General features: G+C 51.0%; 1 protein-coding gene across 4 annotated transcripts in view; it reads left to right on the forward strand.

Moving 5' to 3' along the window:
- PASK (PAS domain containing serine/threonine kinase) overlaps window positions 1-23,455 on the forward strand; it is a 44,440-nt gene extending 20,985 nt beyond the window's left edge. For 2 of the 4 annotated variants that reach the window (XM_032269538.1, XM_032269537.1), the window contains exons 10-18: window positions 1,562-2,802; window positions 4,042-4,226; window positions 4,635-4,802; window positions 13,691-13,816; window positions 13,930-14,064; window positions 16,574-16,773; window positions 20,443-20,576; window positions 22,061-22,207; window positions 22,839-23,455. In XM_032269538.1, coding sequence (XP_032125429.1) covers window positions 1,562-2,802; window positions 4,042-4,226; window positions 4,635-4,802; window positions 13,691-13,816; window positions 13,930-14,064; window positions 16,574-16,773; window positions 20,443-20,576; window positions 22,061-22,207; window positions 22,839-22,996 — 2,494 coding nt within the window. In that variant the 3' untranslated portion in view covers window positions 22,997-23,455. The remainder of the gene's footprint in view (window positions 1-1,561; window positions 2,803-4,041; window positions 4,227-4,634; window positions 4,803-13,690; window positions 13,817-13,929; window positions 14,065-16,573; window positions 16,774-20,442; window positions 20,577-22,060; window positions 22,208-22,838) is intronic. The other 2 variants (XM_032269539.1, XM_032269540.1) reach the window with 2 other exon arrangements.
- Window positions 23,456-26,990: the final 3,535 nt, after the last annotated feature.

The following is a 26,990-nucleotide window of genomic DNA, read 5'->3' on the forward strand; positions in this document are numbered from 1 at the left end:
GCAGGAGGGAGGTGCAGGGGAGAGAGAGAAGGAGGGGGCGGTGCAGGCAGACACAGGCTCTCAGCCCGCCCTCAGTTCCCCCAGAAAACTGCTTTCCTCAGAACTTAGCTCACCATCCCTTTCTCTGTGGAGGCCACCCTTGGGCTGTATCCTTCCTCTTCCATCTTTTTTTTTTTTTTTAGATGGCCTTGTGCCATGCCCAGGCTGGAGTGCAGTGGCACGATCATGGCTCACTGCAGCCTGGACTCCTGTGCTCCAGCAGGGCTCCCATTTCAGCTGTCCAAGTAGCTGGGACTACAGGTGTGTGTCACCACACTGGCTAATTTTTAATTTTTTTGTAGAGATGAGGTTTCACTGTGTTGCCCAGGCTGGTCTCCAACTCCTGGGCTCAGCCTCCCGCAGTGCTGGGATTACAGGTGTGAGCCACTACACCCGGTCCTGTCCTCTTTCTGAGCCTCTGGTATACCTTTACTAGGTCGCTGACGTTAACCTGTCCGTGTGTCTGTTCCCCAGGGAGGTGGCATGGTCACATTCTGTTCATCTGGCGCCCAGTGTCAGTCTGCCTTGTGGAGGCCACAGTGGCAGGGCTGGCAGGAGGCCTGGGTCCCTTTGCTCTGCGGTCATCCCGTCCGGACTGTGGCAGCCTCCTTGTGGGTCACCACATGCTGAATGCTTGAGGATATTATGTGCAGCCCTTAGGAGCTGCCCTCACCAGCCTCGTCTGTCTTTTTTGGCCCCTGTCCCCTTCCTTTTTTGTTTTTGTTTGAGATGGAGTCTTGGTCTGTTACCCAGGCTGGAGCACAGTGGCTTGATCTCAGCTCACTGCAACCTCTGCCTCCTGGGCCCAAGCGATTCTCCTGCCTCAGCCTCCAAATAGCTGGGATTACAGGTACCTGACACCACACCTGGCTAATTTTTGTATTTTTAGCAGAGGCAGGGTTTTGTTGTGTTGGCCAGGCTGGTCTCGAACTCCTGACCTCAAGTGACCTGCTTGCCTCGGCCTCCCAAAGTGCTGGGATTACGGGTGTGAGCCACTGCGCCCAGCCTCCCAGCCCCGTTCCCTTCTGCATGGGTCCCGTCTGACAGCCGTTTCCCAAATCTGAGAGCCATTTCCCTAGTTGGCTGTGAAGTCGGATGGTGTTTGTAGTCAGTTGTTGTTTTTACTGTTGTAGAGTTTCCCAGGGACTCTCCAGTCCCTCTCACCTCCTCAAGGCAGCAGCAGGGACTTCCCCTTGAGGTGGAAGCAGCGCTGCACAGCTGACTGGGGTTTGGGGGCCCTGGGGTCACCAGAGGCCGCACCATGAAGTGGCAGTGCTGGCCAACGCATTGGCAAGTGCTCCCGTACGTTAGTGTGGGGCATTTGGTAGCATTCTCTGCAAATCCTTTCTAAATGTGGACTTCTCTGGGGAAATTTGAGTCGAAGTGCACATTTAGTCTTTCTCTTATTATAAATTGGTGGCCTTCAGTGCTTTGCACTTGTTTCTAATGGGGAATCGATGCCGTCTCTCCTTTTCACTCCTCTGTGGCCCTGCATGACTGTCATCCATGTCATCATCCTCAGGGTGGATAGCGTCGCAGAAGGAAGCCCGCCTGCGCACAGTGAACAGGTGCTGCCCGAGGACCAGCACGCCACTGCCTCGGGGAGAGAGGAGCCTGTGGCAGTAGAGACCCCTGGATGGGGCCTTCTGGGAGCAAGCAGGCCCGAACCAGTGGATGCAAAGCCATCTGCTTCATGTGAAGATTCTGAAGCTCCAGTCCCAGCTGAGGATGGGGGCAGTAACGCTGGCGTGTGTGGCCTGTGTCAGCAGGCCCAGCTGGAGCTCACGGGCGTCAGTGGTTCAGACCTTTGGGCTGGGGTCGCCGTGGCCCAGCGCCAGGCCAAGGGTCAGCTGGTGGTGGGCAGCCTCCCGATGCACTGCGCTTGCTACAGGAGTGAACAGGGCCTGCTGTGGCGAAGCCAGGACTTGGTCTGCAGCCCGTCTGGGGTGGCAGGCATCTCCTTAGGGACACCGACTCTAGATGAGCCGTGGCTGGGAGTGAAAAATGACCGAGAAGAGCTGCAGACCTGCCTGATTAAGGAGCAGCTGTCGGAGTTGAGCCTTGCGGGAGCCCTGGACACCCCCCACACTGAGCTCGTCCCAACAGAGTGCCCAGCTTTCACTGCTCCTGTGCTGTCCTGCGATCCGGGAGGCAGAGACCTGTACGGTGGCTGCACGGGCAGCTCCTCAGCCTGCTATGCCTTGGCCACGGACCTCCCCCGGGGCCTGGAGGAAGTGGAGGCCCAGGAGGTTGATGTGAATTCGTTTTCCTGGAACCTGAAGGAGCTCTTTTCCAGTGACCAGACAGACCAAACATCATCAAATTGTTCCTGTGCTATGTCTGAACTCGGAGGGACACCCTCTTCCTCGGCAGTGGGCTCCGATCCAGATGTGGGCGGTCTCCAGGAACAGGGGTCATGTATCCTGGATGACAGGGAGCTGCTACTGCTGACCGGCACCTGTGTTGACCTTGGCCAGGGCCGAGGGTTCCGGGAGAGCTGCCTGGGACATGATCTGACAGAGCCGTCTGAGGTTTGTTCAGTGTCCTCTGAACATTATGCAGCCAGCAACAGAGGAAGCCCAGGACGCATTCCTTCCACATTGGACGCTTGCCCTGAGAACACGTGCCCCTCAGCAGAGGAGCCAATGCTGGACATCCAGGTCACCTCCACACCCGTGATGCCTGGGGCTGCTGGCCTGCAGCGGGAGATCCAGGAGGGTGCCTACTCGGGGAGCTGCTACCATCGAGACGGCTTGCGGCTGAGTATGTCCTGGGCCCCTCAGTGCAAGTGCGGGCGGTGCAGGGGCTTCCTTGTCCTGGGGTCCGGCGGGGTGTCACCCTGGACTAGGTTCAGCAGAAATCATGTTTTAGAGGAGAATGCATTATCATTCACCCCTTGAAAATTCAGATTAGAAATGTGTGTGCCTGGGGAGGGTGGAGCCCAGGGTCCCAGGCCAGCTGCCCCATGCCCATCAGTTCCAGCTGTACCTCCTGACAGGCCACACACTTCAGAGAGCCACTCCTCCGGGAGCAGGGAAGGCGTGGGGGCGTCGTGTTGCAGTCTGCCCCTCGACCTCCCACCAGCCTCACCTCGGTGGGCACACGGAGAGGCTGAGGGAGACGAGCGTGGCGAGGTGCTCGTGTTCTTCCGTGGTTTTGGTGTTTATGCTGCCCTGGTCTCTGAAAAACTTGGCCTTCTGTGAGGCCATGTGATCAGGCCCCTCTGCTGGCTCCTTGGAGGTTGATTCTCTTCGTTTACTTTCTTTTTTATTTTCCTAGTTTCTTAGCGGGTCCACATTATTTTAGCTAGTTGTTTCCATATTGCTGATTTTGTAGTGTTGATAGCTAGGGTTCTTACATTTAAAAGAATTTTGTAAATAATACATGTTATTTGTAGAAATATTAGAAACATAAAGAAAAAGAAGATAAAATCAGTTGGAAACCCCTACCACCGAAAAGAGGTAACCACACTTGCATTGGTGTGTAGCTAGGTGCTGTGTAAAATGCGTACATGCTTTCTCTGTGTAAGTGGGTATGGAGTGTCATATGGCTCGTAGCAACTGGAGTACGTACATGTGTGCATGGTTTTAACGTAAACCGTTCATTCTCGTCACTGGAAGGCAGAAGACCCACTGTGTGTAGGGGCACGTTGAGTGCAGATCCTCCCGGCCTTTCTGAGTTGGGGGTGGTCTGCAGGCCTCTCTGGAGGGCTTCCCTGGCCCCCTGGCTGCCCTGAGTGAGGAGGCGTGGTTGTTGCAGTCCTGTAGGCTATGCCTCAGGGGTTTCCCCTGCCAGCCCTGCCAGCTTTCCTCCAAGCCTTGGTGCTGCCTGCCTCTGCCTGGACTGCTCTGTGGTCCTGGTAGCGTTCTGGGGACTGGACTTTCTAACCTAAAGCTGCTGGGGATTGGACTGCTGCATTCTGGGAACTGGACTCTCTAACCTAAAGCTGCTGTCTAGCCAGGTCATCACAGGCCTGTGCGTTCTCGCCTTCTCACCCATCAGGTATAGAGTTTGAGGTGAGGCGGGTGGAGCTCCAGGGCCCATCACCCCTGTTCTGCTGCTGGCTGGTGAAAGACCTCCTCCACAGCCACCGCAACTCGGCCGCCAGGACCTGCCTGCTCCTTGCCAGCCTGCCCGGCTCCACCCACTCCACTGCTGCCGAGCTCACTGGACCCAGCCTGGGGGAAGTGGGTATCTGCAGTCAGCACGTGCCCTGGACTTGCCTGTACTGTGCGGCAAATATCCCAGTTGGCATCTCTTTCTGTTTCCTCGGGGATGGGAATATGGTCTGTTTGTAACTATTAACAGTGTCTTCTAATGTTCAGTGTGACTGTAAAGCCACTTTAAATCTGCACAGACCCATGTGTATGGTGGGGTGTCAACACATTTCGACATGGGTGCCAGTTTGGATCAGCGTGCTGAGGCTGTTTGGGGTGCCCTGTGGAGATAGGTCTGAGAGTACGGGAGGAGAGGGTGAGTGGAGTGCAGGGCCCGCCTGCCTCGGGCGGCTGCCGCAGACAGAGGGGTCCCCGTGGGTGCTGTGCCTCTGCTAGGTGCAGTGACGTGTGACCCACAGACCTTCCTCTGCGTGGCAGGTGCTCAGAGCCAGACCCTGGTTTGAGGATCCCCCCAAGGCTGTGGAACTGGAGGGGCTGGCGGCCTGTGAGGGCGAGTACTCCCAAAAGTATAGCACCCTGAGCCCGCTGGGCAGTGGGGCCTTCGGCTTCGTGTGGACTGCTGTGGACAAGGAACAAAACAAGGAGGTATGCTGGCTCTGGGAGGGGAGGGCGCCGGGCATCACTTCAGGTGGCTCCTGACTTTTGGTCCCAGTTCTCTAAACCTGGGGTTTTTGGAGGAGTCCTCTGCATACCGCACCAAGCACGCAAGCTGGCCTGTTTGGCCTGGGGGCGGCTTCAGGATACAGCAGTGCACGCATCGTCCAGGGCTGCTGAGCCTGTCAAGCTGTAGATTAAGACTCCAGCAAGCCAGGCTCAGGGCTTCGCCTCCCACCCTCTGTTGAGACCCCACATCTGGGTCTGTGTTCCCCCCTTTCTGACACCCTCTCCTACCCACGTGGATGCTGATATCTTGCAGGCAACACACAGGCATGCTTAAAGCCAAACTTAGGACCCTCCACCCAGCTGGAAAACAGCCCCAAGAAAGAGGCGAGCAGGCTGAGCAACAGAAGCTCTTGGTCTTCCTGGGTCCCTGGAATGACCTTTGTTTATAGCTCACAGCTGAACAGGGATTGCCGCGTGCGGGGCGTCCCTCTAGGTGCAGTGAAGGCTGCCAGCTGCTTGTCCCCCCACCCCCTCCTGCCCAGTTATCGTGGCCACTCTTACATACTCTCCTTCCACGTAAACTTTAGAACTACAGTTCCTCCCTCCCAGGTCCTGTTGGGATTTGTAGCTGCCCAGACATATTTCAGTATGGGGGAATTGACATCAGGACGGTGCCCACTCTCCTGTTGAGAAGCAGCATCTGCTGTTCGCTGTGAATGCTGTTAGACCGTCCAGGCGTGCTCGTGCCTGGCTTGGCGGGTTCCCGTGAGGGTCATGCAATGTCGCCCACAGGATCCTTTCACCCCTGCATCTTCTAGTCACTTATTGCTGGAATGCACCGAATATCCGAGCTTGGACTGATTCATCACATGTCCATATCCAAGTCTCCCTGGTACTAATGCTTTTTTAGTGGATCCTTTGGATTTTCTAGATAAACAGCCACTCCTCTGCAGTCATGACAGTTTTCTCTCCTCTGTGATTTGGTTGTCATCACCCTTTTATCCTTCAGTCCTGTCACTTAGCTAGGACCTGTGGAGCATGCTGCACGGCAGGTGTGCTGTTCTCCAGGGCTCTGCTGCTTCTCCAGGGTGGCTGTGGCTCCTTTCATTTCTTGTTGAGCATCTTTTATTTGAGGCTCTTTTCATTTTACTTTCAACCTGCTAATTTTCTTTTTTTTTTTTTTTGAGATGGAGTCTCACTCTGTCGCCCAGGCTGGAGTGCAATGGCGTAGCCTCAGCTCACGGCAACCTCCGCCTCCCGAGTTCAAGTGATTCTCCTGCCTCAGCCTCCTGAGTAGCTGGGATTACAGGCACCTGCCACCACGCCTGGCTAATTTTTGTATTTTTAGTAGAGATGGGGTTTCACCATATTGGCCAGGCTGGTCTCAAACTCCTGACCTCAGATAATCCACCCGCCTCGGCCTCCCGAAGTTCTGGGATTACAGGCCTGAGCCATCACGCTTGCTAAAATTTTTTAACAGTGAGTGTTGAGTTCTATCAAATTCTATCAAAAAATGTCTTTTCAGTATCTATTGAGATGTTCATATCCTTGTTACCTTTATTAATAAAACGAATAACATATTCACAGAATCTGTCTTCGATTATATTAAAACAGTCTCTTAATGCATTGCTTAATTTGATTTGCTGTTTCTATTTGGGATTTTTAAAATGTCCATTCATACCTGAGTTTCTTTCTTTCCTTGGATGTCAGAGTTGCTTGAGGCTGGCCGAGTGGCCGTTGGGTGGTGTGTCAGCACAGGAAGGTGATGCGCCTTCGGCTGTCCTAATTCTTCTTTCACTCTTTCTTTGCCACACTTGCCAAATAACTGTCTCTTTTACTCATCAAGTTTTTTTTATTTTCTTTTAATTTCTTATACTTTCTATGAGTTTTTCTACTTTTCTAGGTTACTGAATGTATATTTTCAATACCGTTAATAGTAACAGTGCTTAGAGTATTAAGCTTTTGGAGTACACTTTGGCCATTTCCCAGATGTTTGACTTTACAGTTTTACCTTACTTTTGTTGTCATGTGTTTCTAAACAGGTTTATTTTTCCTTTTTTTTTTTTTTTTTTAAGGGCAGGGTCTTACTCTGTCATCCAGGCTGGAGTGCAGTGGTATGATCTCAGCTCACTGCAGCCTCTGCCACCTGGGCTAAAGCGATCCTTCCACCTCAGCCTCCTGAGTAGCTGGGACTACAGGCATGTACCATCACATTTGGCTAATTTTTTTTTTTTTTTAAGACGGAGTTTCGCCATGTTGATCAGGCTGGTCTCGAAATCCTGAACTCAGGTGATCCACCCGCCTCGGCCTCCCAGAGTGCAGGGATTATAGACGTGAGCCACCATGCCCAACCCACATTTGGCTAATTTTTTTGTACTTTCTTGTTTTTTGGGTAGAGACAGAGTTTTGCCATGTTATTCAGGCTGGTCTCAAACTCCTGGGCTCAAGAGATCTACCTGCCTTGGCCTCTCAAAGTTCTGGGATTACAGGTGTGAGCCACCATGCCCAGCCAACAGTTTGATTTTTAGGTTTCTATTTTCATCTTTAATGTATCTGAGCAGATCTTCTCATTCTTGGTTTGTATCAGGAATCTGATGGACTCTAGAGGTTTCTTTAAACCTTAATCCCTTAAAGCAGAAGAAAGAAGCCCCAGACTCTTTCTCTTAATATAAAAAGAAACTACGAGTAGTTTTTGCCTTTTAAAAAACAGATGTCAATTTAAATGTTATTATAAGCCTCATACGTTATTGAGCAAAGGAACCAGTCAGAAAATAGACTCTTAAGGGTCGTTCTAGTTTACAGAATAGAGTGCAATTCCCACGTCTTAAAAATCTCCTTTGGGGCCGGGCGCGGTGGCTCACGCCTGTAATCCCAGCACTTTGGGAGGCCGAGGCGGGTGGATCACAAGGTCAAGAGATCGAGACCATCCTGGTCAACATGGTGAAACCCCGTCTCTACTAAAAATACAAAAAATCAGCTGGGCATGGTGGCACGTGCCTGTAATCCCAGCTACTCAGGAGGCTGAGGCAGGAGAATTGCCTGAACCCGGGAGGCGGAGGCTGCGGTGAGCTGAGATCGCGCCATTGCACTCCAGCCTGGGTAAGGAGAACGAAACTCTGTCTCAAAAAAAAAAAAATCTCCTTTGTACCAAGAATGCTCCCAGGCCTGGTGACCTGGTGACAGACAGCAGAGATGGGCATGCATCCCGTGCCATCACTGTGTTGGACAGGATGGGAGAGGCCAGAGTGTTGGGAGGTTGATTCTGTCACTGTTGATTAGAACTAGCTTTATGGGTGGGGTAAGGCTGCCCAGCAGCAGCTCACTCCTGTAATCCTAGCACTTCAGGAGGCTGAGGCCAGAGGACTGCTTGGCCCAAGAGTTTGAGACCAGCCTGGGCAACATAGTAAGACTCAGTCTCTACAAAAAGTTAAAAAAAATCAGGCTGAGGCAGAAGAATCACTTCAGCCCAGGAGGTCGAGGCTGCAGTGAGCCAGGATTAGGCTATTGCATTTCAGCCTGGGCAACAGAGCAAGACCCTGTCTCCGAGAAAAAAACGAAAGGCCAAAAACAAACAAAAAAACCCCTAGCTTTATGGTGAGTAAAAATGGCTTTCTTTTTTCTTCCCAGCTGTAGAGGAAAAGAGAAGTTTTTTTTTTTTTTTTTTTTTTGAGACGGAGTCTAGCTCTGTTGCCCAGCCTGGAATGCAGTGACACAATCTCAGCTCACTGCAAACTCCGCCTCCTGGGTTCAAGCTATTCTTCTGTGTCAGCCTCCCGAGCAGCTGGGATTACAGGCTCCTGCCACCATGTCCAGCTAATTTTTGTATTTTTAGTAGAGATGGGGTTTCACTGTGTAGGTCAGGCTGGTCTTGAACGCCTGACCTTGTGATCCACCTGCCTTGGCCTCCCAAAGTGCTGGGATTACACGCATGAGCCACTGTGCCCAGCCAGAAAAGAGAAGATTTAAAAAAACCTTTATTGAGTTTTTTTCCCCAGTGTTTAGGATGACCTGCTCTTTCAGGGCTAAGCACTAGTATCCCAGTAGTTATCATTAAGAGTAAGAGAGCAGGCCTGAAACACACGGCTTATGATACGGGAAAGAAAATGCCAGAAGAGCACTTGAGCATGTGAAATGTGAGACACCTATTGCTTTCCAGCTATATCCCCTGAGAGTTATTTAGGAAAATATTTAAATGCAGGATGCCCAAAACATGAGTGTCTGTTATTGGGGACTTTCAGCAACTGGACAGACACGGTACCAGCACCCAGATCAAGACACAGAATTTCCCAGCATCTCAGGAGCCCTTCTGGGCACAGACCCCAGGGTACCCACTCTCTTGGCATTTAACATAATCAGGCTTGCCTATTTCTGGACATTATATAATGCTCAAATGATATGAGCTGTAATGATGCGGAGTATCTTTTTGTGCGTGCTTGTTCGCCATCTGCATATTTTCCTTGATGAAATCTTTTTTTTTTTTAATTTTAAATATTGTACTTTAGGTTCTGGGGTACATATACGGAACATGCAGGATTGTTGCATAGGTACATACATGGCAAGGTGGTTTGCTGCCTCCATCCCCATCAGCTATATCTGGCATTTCTCCCCATGTTATCCCTCCCCAACTCCTTACCTGCTGCTGTCCCTCCCCTAGTCCCCACCAACAGACCCCAGTTTGTGACACTCCCCTCCCTGTGTCCGTGTGTTCTCGTTGTCCAACACCCGCCTATGAGTGAGGACATGAGGTGTTTGATTTTCTGTTCTTGTGTCAGTTTCCTGAGAATGATGGTTTCCAGATTCATCCATATCCCTACAAAGGACATGAACTCATCATTTTTTATGGCTGCACAGTATTTATTCCATGGTGTATATGTGCCACACTTTCCCTGTCCAGTCTATCATCGATGGGCATTTGGGTTGGTTCCAGGTCTTTGCTATTGGAAACAGTGCCGTAGTGAACATACGTGTGCATGTGTCTTTATAATAGAACAATTTATACTCCTTTGGATGTATACTCAGCAATGGGATTGCTGGGTCAAATGGAATTTCTATTTCTAGGTTCTTGAGGAATTGCCACACTGTCTTCCACAATGGTTGAACTAATTCACACTCCCATCAACAGTGTAAAAGTGTTCCTATTTCTTCACATCCTCTCCAGCATCTGTTGTCTCCCAATTTTTTAATGGTTGCCATTCTAACTGGCGTGAGATGGTATCTCAGTGTGGTTTTGATTTGCATTTCTCTAATGACCAGTGATAATGAGCATTTTTTCATGTTTCTTGGCCTCATATATGTCTTCTTTTGAAAAGTGCCTGCTCATATGTGTCACCCACTTTTGAATGGGTTTGTTTGTTTTTTTCTTGTAAGTCTCTTTTAGTTCTTTGTAGATTCTGGATATCAGCCCTTTGTCAGATGGGTAGATTGCAAAAATTTTTTCCCATTCTGTTGGTTGCCAGTTCACTCTAATGACTGTTTCTTTTGCTGTGCAAAAGCTGTGGACTTTGATTAGGTCCCATTTGTCTATCTTGGCTTTTGTTGCCAATGCTTTTGGTGTTTCAGTCATGAAGTCCTTGCCTACGCCTATGTCCTGAATTGTTTTGCCTAGGTTTTCTTCTAAGGTTTTTATGGTGTTAGGTCTTACGTTTAAGTCTTTGATCCATCTGGAGTTAATTTTAGTGTAAGGTGTCAGGAAGGGGTCCAGGTTCTGCTTTCTGTACATGGCTAACCCAACACCATTTATTAAACCGGGAATCCTTTCCCCATTGCTTGTTTTTGACAGGTTTGTCAAAGATCAGATGGTTGTAGATGTGTGGTGTTGCCTCTGAGGCCTCTGTTCTGTTCCATCGGTCTGTATTTCTGTTTTGATACCAGTACCATGCTGTTTTGATTACTGTAGCCTTGTAGTATAGTTCGAAGTCAGGTAGCGTGATGCCTCCAGCTTTGTTCTTTTTGCTTAGGATTGTCTTGGCTATGCGGGCTCTCTTTTGGTTCCATATGAAGTTTAATGTGTTTTTTTTTTTTCCAGTTCTGTGAAGAGGGTCATAGGTAGCTTGATGGGGATAGTGTTGAATCTATAAATTACTTTGGGCAGTATGGCCATTTTCACAATATTGAGGAAAGCTTTTTAAACCTTTGCCAGCTTTTAAAAATTGGATTTTTAAATAATATTGAATTTTGAGAGTTCTTTATATTTTCTAGTTACTATTCCTTTATCTGATAAGGGAACTTCACCCAGTCTGTGGCTTGTGTTTCATTCTCTTAACAGTGCCTTTTGGAGAGCAGAGGTTTTTAATTTGATGAAGTCCTCTTTTGCCATTTGTCACTTGTGTTTTTGGTGTTATATCTAAGAAGACTGCCAAGCCCAAGGTCATAAAGGCTTACTTGCATGTTTTCTTCTAGGAGTTTTATGGTTTTAGATTTTGCATGTAAGTCTTTGATCTATTTTTAGGTTACCTTTTGTGTGTGGTGTGAGCCTGGGGTCTGACTTCACCCTTTTGTGCGTGGTGTGAGCCTGGGGTCTGACTTCACCCTTTTGTGCGTGGTGTGAGCCTGGGGTCTGACTTCACCCTTTTGTGCGTGGATATCTAATTGTCCTAGGACGGCTCTTTGAAGACTGTCCTCCCACCACGGAGTGGTTTTTGGCACCTTTGTCAAAAATCAGCTGACCGTAGATGGGTGTGTTTTGTTTCTGGACCTGAATCCTGCCATTGATTTATAGTCTTTCCGTCCATCTTAAGTCTGTCCTCAAGCCACTACCAGACTCTCTTGACGACTATGGCTGTGCAGTCGGTTATGAAACTGGAAAATGCTAGTCCTCCGGTCTTGTCTCGGCTGTTTTGCATTTCCATAAGGATTTCAGATCAGCTTGTCCGTTTTGCAAAAAAGCCGGCTGAGATTCTTCCAGGAATCACGTTGAATCTAGCTCACTTTGGGTGTATTGTCATCTTAACAATATCAAGTCTTCTGATCTGTGAACGTGGAAAGTTTACTGTTCATTTAGATCTTTAATTTCTTTCAATAGTGTTTTGTAATTTCACTGTACCAGTCTTGTTGTTCTTTTGCTAAATCTCCGTTATTTGTATGTCCAGTTTCTTATTTTTCCTAGGTTTATTTTTCATTTGCTCGAATATATTTTTTGCTAATTTTTCCATGAAGGATTCATGGACATTATACTATCAGTCCTTATATGCATTAAAACGTGTTTATTTTTCTCTCATATTTTAGTGGTGATAAGGCTTTTTCCTCAGAACTTTTTAGACTTGTATCTGTGGTCATCTAGCATTATTTTGAAGTGAATTTTGCTGACAGCAACCTGTTTTTTTTTTTTTTTTTTTCCTAGATTTAAAGTCTTTGTCCTTTAAAATTTTTGCCGCATGTTTTCAGGGGTGTATGTTTGTGTGTGTTTTCTTTATTTTCGCTTGATACTTGGTAAGACTTTGATCTGAATATTTAAAGCTTCCTTTATTTTAAGAGGATTCTGTTGTTTGGCTTCATTGATTCTCTCCCTCTCCCTCCTCCTGACTCTCATCTGAGGTGTGTGTGGGAACCCTGGAGGAGCTGCGCTCTTGTCTCCTTGGGCCTGCAGCTGGAGAGGCCACAGGCATCTGCACTTAGAGTGTCTGTGCCCCTGCTCCCCGGGCTCCTGGAGCTCTGCCACGTCTCAGCAGGCCCTTCGTTGGCCCCTCAGGACCACAGCCCTGCTTCCCTCGTCTTCTGGCTTTTCCTCAGTCTCACCTCTGGCCTTTTGGGCCATGGTGACCCTCCCGTCAAAGGATCTTCAGAATTTGTCTCCTTTCATCTCCCACAGGCTGGCACCAAAGCCACCCCCTTCCCTCCTGATGACTGTGAGATGCCTGGATGTTGCCCAGGCTCCTGTGGTTCCTTCTGATCCCCCCCCCGCCCCAATGCCTCCCTATGCCCCCTTATGCTGCCTGTCCAGCCCCCGCCTCCCTCACACCTCCTCGCACAGCTCAGGTGCGCTCCTTCGCACTCCTGTGCCCCTGCTGCCCTCTGTCTGGAGGGCATTCCCCAGGGCACCCAGAAGCTGCCTTCCCAGGACTCCCTCCCCGTCCCACCCACTTCGCAGGGGCCGCAGCCCCGCGGCACTTCCTCCCGCATCTTCTTTTCCTTCTTGTTTCTCATCGTTCCCTGGTGTATGATCTTGCTCACCATCTCTTGCTGACACCTGAAACGCCCATCCTGTGGTCGGCACCCACTGGGTGGCCTGCCACTCCTTCAGCTGCGTGCCGACACCCTTAGCAGCAGGTGTTGCACTGGGCGACAAGGTTTTCAGTGGCTTGCAGGGTTTCTTTTGTGAGTGGCATCTTTTTCTGTCACCCTGACTATCATTGACTGTTGTGGCACTTTTTCGTATATTTACCTGATGTTTGTCAGTCTTGCTAAACTCTGATTAATCTGAGTCAATGTTGAAAACATATATAAAAGTGATGGCGTTTCTTTATATTTTCTAGTTTTCAGGCTTCTTAGTTCATTCTCTTGGCCAGGGCTTCCAGTCCTTGGTTAAGAAGTCGGGGTGATGTGGATGTCCTCCAGGCTACCTGCCCTGGGGCCTTAGGGCCCTCTCTCCCGCCCAGGTTATGGCTCCCTCAGCTCCAGCTGGCTTCTTTATCACACCCATCTGTCCACCTTACAGAATGGGTGCAGTGGTGCCACGTTTCTGGTCAGCTGCTGACCCTTCTCTGCTTCCTTATGCTGCAGGGGTTTATACCTGTGTTTCTTCTTTCATGTCCTTGGGACTTAGGGGAGGTAAATGTGTGGGGCGCACCTGCCGCGTGGACTGATGGTGGCCCCTGGTTTCATGGGATGCTCCAGGACTGGCTTCAGCTGTTTCCACCCTGTTTTCCTCACAGGTGGTTGTGAAGTTTATTAAGAAGGAGAAGGTCTTGGAAGATTGTTGGATTGAGGATCCCAACCTTGGGAAAGTTCCTTTAGAGATTGCAATTCTGTCCAGGGTGGAGCACGCCAATATCATCAAGGTAGACAACGATTTCCTCTTTAGAGACGCCCTGACTTTGCTCAAGTCAAATGTCTTCAGCTGTTGACTTGAAGATGTTTTGGCAGAGCTGCACTTGACTTTGTCTTTTCCCAGGTAGTGGATGTATTTCAGAACCACGGGTTCTTCCAGCTCGTGATGGAGAAGCACGGCTCCGGCCTGGACCTCTTCGCCTTCATCGACCGCCATCCCCGGCTGGATGAGCCCCTGGCGAGCTACATCTTCCGACAAGTAAGAGCAGGCCAGAGCCACGGTGGGGCGAACGCAAGCCTGGGTGCCTGGGTCTGGTGGCTGCAAAGATCAGCGATCCACACCCGGCTCTCTCTCTGAGCTGGACCTCGCCTTCTGTGTGGGGATTTCATGGAGGAGGTTGTATATTTTCAGAAGAAAATTCTATGAAGTAGAGAAAGTGAGGTTGGGAAGGAAGAATGAGGCCAGATACAGTTTTGGAATGATTGGGAAAGTTTGTTTAATGGTTAAGGTTTATTCACATACATAAAATATCCACCACAGGCATAAAAATTAACCAACAAGGGTTCGGGTGAAGTCAGAGAGTGCCTGAAAGGCGTGCGTGCGGCACAGCGGCTGCAGGCTGTAAACGCTCACTCAGATGGCGGCTGTTGACCTAATTAGCCAGCAAAAGAGATCCTGACATTCTCATTCTGCAGTATTTGTCTTGAACTGTTTTGTGTGTCATTACATATTGATCCTTGGCCATTATTTTACTGGAATGGGAGAGTGATACGCAAAACAGGAAGGCATCCTAGCAGAGGGCGAGGCGGAAGAAACGGTAACTCGTCTTGGGTTTTAAGGTGAAGGTGGTGGTTCCATTCTGTACCGCTCCCCCCAAAGAACTGGAGAAATACCAGCAAAGGGCTGTGTAGACAACTCACATTTGCTCTTGGATTGTTTGCCGGGCACTGTTCGATTTCTAATGATGGCTTCTGTGAATCAGCTTTTCTTCCTCACAGCTTTACACTCTCAGGAGTTACTGGATTTCTGAAGTTTAGTTTCTCAGGCTCCTACTTGTAAGTTTCAGGCATTATGGATCTGCCAAAAAAAGGTCACCTCTCTCCCTGTTCCTGTGTCGGAAGATGACATCTTCCCTTTAAGCTGTGGCAGAGACTCGTTTCTGACACTTTTGACAGCAAATACAGTATCTGTGTGAGCGAACGTCGAGGGGCACTTGTTAAGAGCTGCCGCCTGACAGGTGCTGGTTCTGGGGCTAGCGAGACGGGGGATGACGGTGTTCTATACTGTAAAGGTTTTGCCAGAGCTATCTACACCCCTTTGTAAATATATAGACGTAAATGTTATCACACGTGAGTGTGGATTCACAATTTTACAAAACACATTCTCACACATTAACGTATTTAGGAATCGTGCTCATTCTCAGGGCACTGCCTGTCAGCTCTAGGTTCATCGGGGCCTGCTCAGCGGCAGGGGAGCTGGGGCCTGGGAACAGGCTGGCTTGGTTCAGGCAGCTCCAGGGCAGCGCTGTTGGTCCAGGGCACGGGAGGCGTCTGCTGGAAGAGCAGCTTTCTTAAAGTTGCACTTCATCCCTTTGTAGTTAACCTCTCAGGACTAGTTAATAAATCTCAACGAAACTTTCCATGTTCATGTTAATGTGTGGTTTCTGTCTTCCAACTGGATCGTGACTGATTTGTATATATCTGCATATATATGTAAGTCTGTATGCATGCATGCATGCTTGTATATGTGTATTTATATGTGTATCTATGTACAAGTATGTTGTGTGTGTAGGTATGCACATGTGTATGTATCTGTAAATACACAGGTATGTCTGTTTGTATATATGTATGTAAATATTTGTATATTTATTAAATATAAGTTAATTAATTGGGCATAGTTAACCTGTGATTAACTGTCGCTTCTGATTTGAAAGATACTCATTTGTAAATATAAAATTGTCTCAAAAGATCAACATGATACATCCATGAAATCACTAAGTTGATTGGTACAACGGGTGTCCAGATTACGACGCAGTCAGATGTCGAATTCATCCTAGTTGAGCTAAACTGAAACGCTGATTTTGCTGGCCTCTGTTATTGGAGAGGCGGAGTGGGCAGGCGGTGGAGCAGCTGGTGGGAACGAAGCCTGTTTCCAGCGTAAGCACCCTAAGTGCATCGCTGAGCAGCCACACGTTTGAGGAAAGGATGGGTGATGCCTCGTGTTGCTCTCTGAGGCGCCGCTTAAGCCCTCGAGTAGGCTATGCTCCCAGCTCTGTCCCAAATGCTGCCTGAACTCTGGGCAGGGCCCTTTCCCTCCCTATGGGCTGACGCTGTCGACTGGGTGCTTTCTCTCCGGCTCTTCCCATGTCACACCAAACCTGCACCCATATTTCACTTGCCCACCAGGAGTGTCTTTGAGCTGTGGCGTTGTGGCCTGTCTGTCTTTCCTCCTGGGATAGGCATGGTGTGCGTTGTGGGGCAAGTGTCTGCTGGGAAGGTTTTCTAAGCAGCAGACAGAACTCACGCGTCTCACATTGATGCTGCTACCTCGCTGGCCGACGTGGCCGGCCCCGGGGAGCATGCCTCCTGGAGCGGCTTTGCTTCCTGTTTGCTTTCAGTCGTATCTTCAGCATTCAGAAATCTTTCCTGGCTCCAGTTCATTATGTGTCAGAGGGCTATTTTTCCTTTGTCTTCGGCTCCAGCTTATTTTAAAGGCATGTTTTAGTTACACTGCTTTTTAAAGAGCCCCTCTGTCCTCCTGATTCCAGCTGGTGTCAGCCGTGGGATACCTGCGCCTGAAAGACGTCATTCACCGTGACATCAAGGACGAGAACATCGTGATCGCTGAGGACTTCACCATCAAGCTGATAGACTTTGGCTCGGCCGCCTACTTGGAAAGGGGAAAATTGTTCTATACGTTCTGTGGCACCATCGAGTACTGTGCACCGGAAGTTCTCATGGGGAATCCGTATGTATGCTGCTGCGGGACCGCCCGTCCCTGCGCCCTCTGTCGGGACCCGGGTGGGAAGGTGGCTTCCTTCGTGCCTCTTGGTGACGAGTGTCGAGTGACCGGGGATGATGTGCCGAAAGATAAGTGGGCAGGCAGGGTCCTGTTGTCAGAGGCGCTGGGTGAGCGACAGAGGAGTTAACCCTTTTACTTTCTTGGCTTTTATTGATGTTTGGAGTTTCACAGAATAAAAAGCTAAGAAAAACATTAAAGATAAGAGTCTCCCAAAATGGTACTCTTCAGTAAGCGAAGAGGATTCTTTTTAGTTAGATTTATTTATTTTGATGACAGGAATCATTATTTCAATAAAATACGGTGGGGCTGACCACACAAGAAATTAGCACTAGAGAGTCCCGAGGCAGAGGACTCCTGCTGAAGGCGGAGCGCTTGGCTGGAGGGGCTGTCGCTGACCGGCAGATGCCATGTTGCTGGAGTGGGCCAGCTGAGCCTCTGCTGTGGGGAGCAGCAGCATCCTGGGGTGTGTGGCCGCGTTTGCAGCCCTCCAGTCAGGGGAGCCTGTGAGTCGGGGGCCGGTGTGGGCAGGGCCTCCCCTCGGGAGCTTAAGAGAGGAAAGCAAACTGGAAAGGAAGACTGTGGTTGGTTTGTGGGGCCTGAGTGGGGCCTCTGCTGACGGTGCTCTCTGCTGCACACGTCTGCTCACGCTCATCTTACATAAACCAAGTGCGTCTTTACGTGTACGAAACAGACTTTATTAAGTCAGAAACAGACAACGGATATTTTCCTCTGACACCTACATGTATTTAAGAGAGGTGTGATTGGAACGCTTCTCTGGGTGAGTTCATGGTTAGAGGGCCGGATGGTCACGGCACTGCTTGGACCCTCACAGTCGGCCGAGGCGGTGCTCTGCTGTACCGCCCACGTCTGTTCCATACGGTTCTCTAGGAGGGAAGCTCGTGCTGCCCTCACAGGACAGGGGCACGGGGTCCCTCACACAGACCTGCTTGGAGTTGGACTTGACCTGGTGGCCTGAGGCCAGAGCGTTTGCTCACGGTCACTGCGGGAGCTCCGTGCTGTGCCCTGGACTCTCGGGAGAACCTCAGCTCGGGGAGAGGAGTGGCCGGGGTCTGCTTAGGCCGTGTTTCATCAGTCAGGAGATGCGGGTTCCAGACTGCCCACCCCGAGTCCTCAGAGCCCAGCGGCCTTGGCCTGTGCCAGCCTCCACACCAGGCAAGCATGGGCTCTTCTGGGCCTGGATGCCCTGTGTGCAGAGTGTGGAGGAAGTACAGGTGGCTCTTCCCCGCTAGACCCTCCATGTGTCTTCAGAGCCAGCAAACGGTGTGAAGTATTGAAGGGGCAGGTCTGAGAAGGGCAAATGTGGTTTGTTGCCCTCCTGGTGTGTCCTGTTGGCTCTGCCTGCCCTGCAGTGGCTGTTGTGCCCTCCGTGCTGGAGGGAACTGCCCGTCCCCTGTCCACTGACCCATGACGCCTGCTGCGTGGCTTCTTACCCTCCCTGCACACAGGCTGGAACCCTGGGGAGGGTGCGGGCTATCCACCCTGGGCGAGAGCTCAGCGCCGCTCGGCCACCCTGCTCCTGCCTCCCAGGGCCGCGGGCCTGCCCTCTCCCTGAGCACCTGCCCTGCCAGGGCTCTGCCCTGCCTCCCGGCCCCTCCCTTCTGGCTTGGGCAGTGTGCTGCTCCTGGGCCTGCTGGGCTGCAGGCCTCCTCTTGGGAGCTCCTCCCGCCTGCATCCTCTCCCCATATCCCTGGGTGAAAGGGTTTCTGAGTTCTGGCTCCCAGTCCTGTCCTCAGGGACCTGGCTTCCATCTTGTCATCTTCATCTCCATCTCTCCAGGGTCGGCAGGCTGAGGCCTTAGATCCCCGTTCCCCTTCCTCCAGCCCTGGCAGCTGCCATTCCACTTCCTTTTCCATGAATCTGACGACTCTAGGGACCTCCTATATGTGGAATTGTACAGCATCTGCCTTTTGGTGACTGGCTTATTTCACTTAGCGTAAAGTCCTCAAGGTCCATCCGCGCTGTGGGCTGTGCCAGTGTCTTCCTTGCCAAGGCTGAGTTTGATTGCATTTTCTGGAGATGCTGTACGTACTCATTCATCTGTCAGCGGACATTTGGGCTGCTTCCATCTTTATGTTGTTCATGGTGCTGGTACGAACGTGTGCGCGCAAACGCCCCCTGGCTCTTGTCTCTATAAATGAAGTTTTACTGGAATGGAGCCGTGCTCATTTGCTTATGTGTTGTCTGTAGTTGCCTTCGTCCTACGTGACAGAGTTGAGTTGCGGTGGGGACCATGTGGCCCCAAACCTGAACTATGTGCTATTTGGCCCTTTACAGGAAACGTTTGCCAACCTCTGTTCTATTCTATTGCATATTTCTCTTCAGCTTCTAGAAGTCTTAAAATCTCTCTCTAACAAACAGAAACAACACAAAGACAAACACTGCCGAATCTGATTTTCTTGCTCTGACCCCTGCAGCCCTCATCCCCTCGGCTTTCCTGCAGTCTGTGCTGGTGACCCCGCCGCCCCCTGACTCAAGCTGGTGGCGTGACACTCGCCCACGCTGCTGCTCTGGCCTCTGGGATCTGCCCTCTTGAGCCCTCCCGGCCCCTCTTCTCCGAGTCCAGCTGAGGGCTGTCTGTGGCACTTCTAACTGCTGTGGTTTCTCTTGTGGTTTGTCTGATTCTAGTTCTGGGAAGAGACTGCTGCTTCCCAGACCTCTTCTCGGGACAGACCCCCAGCTGCGGACCCAGAGACTCATGGTCTCGGGCAGCGCAGGGGCACGGCCAGGTGCGGCTGACCTGGCTCCAGGGTGTGCTTGGTAGCAGCTTCACCTCACCAAGCCTTGCTCCTCTTCTGTGTAAAATGAAGGTAGTATTTATCTTGCTAGGTGGTTGTGAGGATGGGGGCCAAGCCATGTAAACTGCTGGTACAGCATTGGCACCTCTAGGTTCCCACTAAAATGGCAGCTGGGATCAGGACGTTTATGGAGACAGGAAATAACAACGGCCCTTGGGTGTCTTCCCTGAGGCTGCTGTAGTTGGTCCATTGTGTGAACACTCACCTTGCCTTCACCCTTCGGTGTTTCTCCCGTTCAGTCTCATCCTGGCGTGCCCGTCACATCGTCGCCATTGTGTGAACACTCACCTTGCCTTCACCCTTCGGTGTTTCTCCCGTTCAGTCTCATCCTGGCGTGCCCGTCACATCGTCGCCACGGTGATCTTTCTAAAGGGCACGCATGTCCACGGTCACACCAAGCTGAACTTGCCTGAACATGTTTGAAGGGCATGTAACCCTGTTCTGAAGCAGCCTGCAGCTCCCATGGCCCTCAGCAAAGCCAACAGACTTGCAGTCTGCTTCCTCCAGGAAGCCCTCCCTCCCCTCTGGTGGACACATCTTGTGGTTGGTGCTCTGCAAGGAAGTTCCTCATTAGCCTCAGAGCTGCCCAGGGGCCTCTCCAGCCCTGGCAGGTGGCTTGATGGCTGGTCTGGGGCAGAAGCGCGTGGAAATGGAGGGCATGTTTGAGGGGTGGAGTGGCTCTCCTGGGAATCCGCTGCCTGGCCCGTGTGCCTGGTCGGGAAGGGCCGCAGTGCTTCCCACGGGCGGGCTTGGCAAGTGCGTGCTGAGGGCCATGGCGTCTGATGCCCCCTTCTCACAGCTACAGAGGGCCGGAGCTGGAGATGTGGTCTCTCGGAGTCACTCTGTACACGCTGGTCTTTGAGGAGAACCCCTTCTGTGAGCTGGAGGAGACCGTGGAGGCTGCCATACACCCACCGTACCTGGTGTCCCAAGGTGAGCGTGAGCCGCAGGTGGCGGGCAGACGACCCTGTCCCTGGAGACCAGCCGCTTGCTTCCCGTTTCCTCCGTCCTCATGATCTGTCCATACTGACAATCTCCTTTGTTTCCTTTCTATTCATCGAATAATTTGATCTGAGCCAAAGAAGAATTTGTGTATGACTTTAAAACATCTCGATAATTTAGTTTTTATTACCATCTTTGGATCTTAGAGGCCCTCTTGTGAGAAACAGACTTGAGTCAACACTTGGCATGGCAGCAGCTAAGATTAGGCCCTTGGGTTAGAAGCCCCATCACACAGTGGGTGCCAGTGGATTGAGGCTGAATGTGATTGCATTTTCTTGATATGCTATACTTGACCCCCCAGCGGCGCATGTGGAAGCTGTGGGGCTTCAGTTGCACCATGAGCTCCCCTTGATGTGCCTCAGCTTCCTGCAGGGACGGGAGTGGCTGTTTGTGTCTGGAGTGGGACCGGTGTGGGAGGCAGATGTGGGCTCAGTGGCCAGAAAGGCCTCCAGATGATCTGGAGTGGGCCACCACAGGAGCTCACACCCCGCAGAAGCCCAGGAGCTGGTGAGGGTGTGAGGGGCAGCCAGGTCAGCAGGGGTAGCTGGACCCCAGGGTTCTGAGGTCTCTTCCAATGTTGACATTGTGCCATGATGAAGTACCGTGGACTGGCTTAAACAACGGATGTGTATTTCTCACAGTTCTGGACATGGCCAACTTCTTGCTGGGTTCTTGGAGAGTGAGAGAGTGAGCTCTGAATTTGTCCTGTCTTCCTCTTTAATCCCATCATGGGGTTCCACCCTTGTGACTTCATCTAACTCCAGCTACCTCCCAAAGGCCCTACCTCCTCATTATCACATCAGGGGTTGGGGCTTCAACACATGGATTGTTCGGGGGAATGGGGGGGACCCCGTGTCTGGCAGCCTGGAAGGGATTCTTAGGTTTGCTGAAGCTCTCGATTCCTATGATGCCATGGGTCTTGGGCATGCTGTTCCACCCACAGAGGCTGTTCCGTGTGTTCTCCCGCTAGGGCAGGTCCCCTGGGACGGTGAGGCTCCAAGTGGCCCTGGTTGGGCTGGTACCTACATGGTTAAAGGATGTGGGGCCTGAATCCAGATGCAAGGCAGGGGGCTCCTCTCAGAGCTCCTGCTGGCATCCCCTCACCTGTCCTGTTAACCCTGATAGGCACAGCTCCGCATAGCCAGAGCCCCCGACGACAGACCAGTCGGGAACCTCTGCACCACCTGGACTGTGGTTGCATGAGATGGCATCTTGAGCCCCAGGCTTTCATTTGAGAGGCGATGAGTGTTTCCTGTAGCTTTTCTCCGAGCACGGCTGGGCCCTGCACTAGAGGTTCCTGGGCCGCCTTCTGCCCAGTCAGAGGCTCTGCAGGGGGTGGGGCACACCCAGGAGTCTGCGATGTGCTCCCCTTGATCCCAGTCTGGATCTACCGACTGTGTGCTTTATGTCCCTAGAACTCATGAGCCTCGTGTCCGGGCTGCTGCAGCCAGTCCCTGAGAAGCGCACCACCCTGGAGAAGCTGGTGACGGACCCGTGGGTGACACAGCCTGTGAACCTTGCTGACTACACGTGGGAAGAGGTGTGTCGAGTAAACAAGCCAGGTGAGGCTTCTCAGCGCCCTCCGCCCTGTGTGACTTTGCTTGGAATGACGCCATCCCCGGGCTGCCTTCCTGGGCCAAAAGGAGGAAAAGGAGGCTCTCTCCCCTGTGCTGTCTTGGACACAAATGTTGGGGCCTATAGCTGACCTGCCACCTGTGAGCGGGGGCTTGATTGTGTCCAGAGGCCTCTGGACCCCACTGGGGTTCAGGGTGTGGCTTTGGGCCTTGGAGGGTGGCCAGATACCCATGGGAGCTCCTGGCAGAAGGGGTCAGGACCCTGAAAGATGGTTTGAGGAATGCAGCTGGTGACGGTCTGACTGGGCTGAAGGGGAGGAGGAGGCCACAGGTGCTGAGTGTGATGCTCTAGCAGCTTGGGGGGGCTCGTGGCTCTTCAGACAAGGCTCTGGCCACAGAGCCAACATCGCTGCTCAGAGCATTTGGACCAAGCTAGTGACGATGGCCCTGGGCTTCGATCCCCACAGCACCGTGGCAGGAGCCGTACTTCTGGGACACGACCAGTTGGATTTCTGAGCACCCGCCGCCGTAGGCTTTTGTTCTAGGACTTCCAGTGACAAGCAAAGTATCTTAGAAGCTTATGTTGTTAGCATGTGATGCAGTTATCTTCTTTCTTCAGAAAGCGGAGTTCTGTCCACTGCGAGTCTGGAGATGGGGAGCAGGAGCCTGAGTGAAGTGGCCCAGGCTCAGGAGCTTTGTGGGGGTCCCGCTCCCGGCGAGGCCCCTGATGGCCAAGGCTGTTTGCATCCCAGGGATCCTCGTCTGCTGACCCGCTAAACGCCAGCTTCTGGCTGCTTTTCTTCACTTGGCTCAGAAGATCATATGGTTTTCAGGCCCCGTCTGCTGGCAGAAAGTACATTCTCAGGCATTCCCAGCTCACCTGCTAAAAACTCATGTGCAGGTTTGATAAAGGCAGAGCAGAAGACAGTGATGCTGTGTTATTTCAGGTTTATTACAGAGATTTGGAATTCACTTTCTTCATGACCTAGAAAAAACACTCCAGTGTTCAGCTGTTTTATATTATTAAAGGGCTTGTAATTTGTGAGCTTCTGAAGGCATGAGTGTTTTCTCTTTCCACTTCTGTACACGCGTATGTGTTGTTCCCTCTGACTTGGTGTATGCTCATCTGAGCGACGGAGATGTGAAACGTGTAGAACTGTTAGATGATCAGACCGTTGCGCTAATTTATTTTCTCAAACACTTTTCAAATTAAAGCACCTTGTTGGTAAACAGTTATCCTGAGTTGGAAGTTGTGAACTGTTCCCGTGTGCTACGTGTGAGAAATACTTGGTTTCCTCGTTTTTCCGTCTGTGCACCCCGCTTGCCATAGCTGGAGAGAAGTCTAGCCTTGGTCGTTCTGGGGTTCTTTTTACGAGCAGGCCCTGCCAGGGGTGGGCCTCGGGCTCCGAACCTTCCTCCATCTGGTAAGACTGGGGAGGGTGTGACATCCTCCGGGACTTCCCTTCTGCCGGGCCCTGTAGCAAGACTGCTGTCAACACGTGGCTGGCTCACTGCCAGCAGTCCCCAAACCTCCCCTGGCTAGCCAGCTCCCACCTCTGTCCACGTGAGGGGCTTTCTGGCCCAGCCCACACCTTTGGTCCATGGGAGGGGCTCCAGTGCTGTCCCTTCCTCAGGGCTGCTCAGGCCCCAGGGTGCTTCTCAGACACTCAGTGGACTGCTTCCCTCTCAGGCTCCAGTCCATTCCCCTTCAGAAAGACTTGGCTAGGTCAAGTACTTACATTGTTTTATTTCATGTCTGTGTTAGAGAGGAGGGAAGAGCTAGAGGTGACAGCAGAACCTTTCATTTTTTTCCCTGCTGAAACAGTAGGAAAATAAATAAATAAATAAATAAACCACTACCTTTTCCAGTGTCATCACTTGCAGACTGTTTTTCCACATTCTGAGACTCCTGCCCAGGCCTTCTGGAAGCTGCTTGGGGGCCAGCTGCCTCCAGTGTGGCTCTATTTCTAGTGGTATTTAGGAGGCACTCAACTGTTTAGGATGCTCAGAGCAGAGTTAATCTTAGTCCCATCCAGTAGGATACGGGATATTGCCATCCCTTGCTCCTCAGTCTCCCTGCCACAAGTGACTGATGGAGTTAGTAGGGAGTTGGGGGGGTGGAGAACCCTCCTCTATCAGGGACACTAAAGGTGTAGGTTTTTAGAGATGTGTAACAAAGTCAGTGACGTTTCCTCTTCAGAATTCAAATGTGTTTCCTGATGTTTTAAGAACCCAACATTTTTCTTTGCAGTGTTTATGATGCTTATAACACAGAGGGTATTATAGAATGGTGCGGGTTTTTTGGAGACAGTCTTGCACTGTCACCCAGGCTAGAGTGCAATGGTATGATCTCAGCTCACTGCAACCTCCGCCTCCCAGGTTCAAGCGATTCTCCTGCCTCAGCCTCCCGAGTAGCTGGGATTACAGGCGCTTGCCACCACACCTGGTTGAGTTTTTGTACTTTTAGTAGGGACAGGATTTCACTATGTTGGCCAGGCTGGTCTTGAACTCCTGACCTCAGGTGATCCGCCTGCCTCAGCCTCCCAAATTGTCGGGATCACAGGCAGGAGCCACTGCGCCTGGCCAGAATGGTGTTTTCAGACAGGTGTTTAATGGATTGGGAATGCCAGGTCCTAGCTTCCCAAGAACTGTTACTCCTTTATAAGATAATAATGAAAGCTCATCTGACTTGACAGCAGTGGAAGGTCGGCTAGTTTGCAAATGTTCTTTGCAGAAAGAACCCAGAAACATTCTGACGCTGAGGCTGACAATTTTTCCACTCCATGTTTTTTTTTTTTTTTTTTTTCCATATGGAGTCTCACTCTGTCACCAAGGCTGGAGTGCAATGGCGTGATCTCCGCTCACTGCAACTTCTGTGCCCTGGGTTCAAGCAATTCTGCCTCAGGCTCCCTAGTAGCTGGGATTACAAGTGTGTGCTACCACGCCCAGCTAATTTTTGTATTTTAGTAGAGATGGGGTTTCGCCAAGTTGGCAAGGCTGGTCTTGAACTCCTGAGCTCAGGTGATCCGCCTGCCCTGGCCTCCCAAAGTGCTGGGATTACAGGCATGAGCCACCTTGCTTAGCCCTCTCCATGTTTTTAAAGTATGGTTTGAGAGAGCAAAGTTTTCACAAAAGACTGAAGGTGATGTCTATTTATTTATCATTATTTTTTGAGGCGTACTTTTGCTCTGTTGCCCATGCTAGAGTGCAATGGCGTGATCTTGGCTCACTGTAACCTCTGCCTCCCAGGTTCTAGCGATTCTCTTGCCTCAGCCTTCTGAGTAGCTGGGACTACACGCACAACGCCACCATGCTCAGCTAATTTTTGTATTTTTAGTAGATACAGGACTTCACCATGTTGGCCAGGCTGGTCTCAAACCCCTGACCGCAAGTGATCTGCCAGCTTCAGCCTCCCAAAGTGCTGGGATTACAGGTGTGGGCCACCACACCCAGCTTCATGTCAATTTTTCCTAGTAAATAAAAAATTTACTATGAGTAATCTATTTAGTAATCCTCGTGTCCCAGCTGCCATTTTATTTCTACAGCTAGATAACCTGTTCAGGTTCCTTGATTCTTTCCAGGGAGTTGGGGTGGCTCATGGGAGTTTCTTAGGCTTTTGGTGTAGCAGAAACACAATTTATTTTGAGATGCTGACAGTTTAGTATTTTGAGAAGAAAGCTGCATTATAAAAAACAACAAAATGAACCAATTCTTTTCCTTTTCTTTTTGAGACAAGGTCTTGCTCTGTTGCCCAGGCTGGAGTGCAGCAGCACAATCACAGCTCACTGCAGCCTCAACCTCCTGGGCTCGAGTGATCCTCCCACCTCAGCCTCCTGAGTAGCTGGGACTGCAGGTGCAGACCACCACTCTCGGCTAATTTTTGTGCTGTTTGTAGAGACAGTTTTCCTATGTTGCTCAGGCTGGTCTTGAACTCCTGAGCCCCGGTGGTACTCCCATCTCAGCCTCCCAAAGTGCTGGGATTACAGGTGTGGGCCACTGCACCCTGCCAAAGCAACCAATCCTTTAGTTCTACACAGATTATAACCTTCCTTTTAGTGGATATAATCCCTTTGCCAAAAGATAGTTTGTACACAGTTTAGCACGGAGCTCCATGCCTGGCTCAGAGCAGGTATGTAAATGTGTACCTATGCAAGAATCAAATCCTTTGTCAGCCCAGAATGACGGAGATAAAACAAGAAATGCTTATAAATTAAGGCTTTGGTGGCAGGATGGATGCAGCTGAGAAAGCACACCTTTTCATTCTTCAGCAGCATCCCCGTTTGAAGGACGCGTACGCTCTATCCTCAGACAGGTCGAGAGGAAATTCAAGAACGGATACACCTTAGGCTGAAACGTGACCGTATTTCATCCTAAGAGGGAACCAGACCTCTAAGTTTGCAGGGCTCTTGCTTATCCAGGGAAATGTGCCACAATTCCTGTCATTTTGCTTGGGTCTTTTAAAATCGGCAAATTCTCATCTTCCACCAGCCGAGGGTAAAAAAGACAAACGGTGGAGACATTTTGTGCGTAGGTGGCCCCGGTGTCCACGTCGAATACAGACTTCTGCACAACGAAACCCTAAGTATTTCCCGTGTGGAACGGAATCCGTTTTTCCCGCCTCGGGAAGGATTTCTGCGCTCCCGGGTGAAGTTCCCGGAGCCAGGAGCCCCGCCCTCCCGGGAGCCCCGCCCTCCCGGAGCCCCCTGCCCCTCCCGGGAGCCCCGCCCTCCCGGAGCCCCCTGCCCCTCCCGGAGCCCCGTCCTCCCGGAGC

Source organism: Sapajus apella, unplaced genomic scaffold, assembly GCF_009761245.1.
Source record: "Sapajus apella isolate SASKATOON/1434 unplaced genomic scaffold, GSC_monkey_1.0 scaffold194, whole genome shotgun sequence".
Taxonomy (NCBI): domain Eukaryota; kingdom Metazoa; phylum Chordata; class Mammalia; order Primates; family Cebidae; genus Sapajus; species Sapajus apella.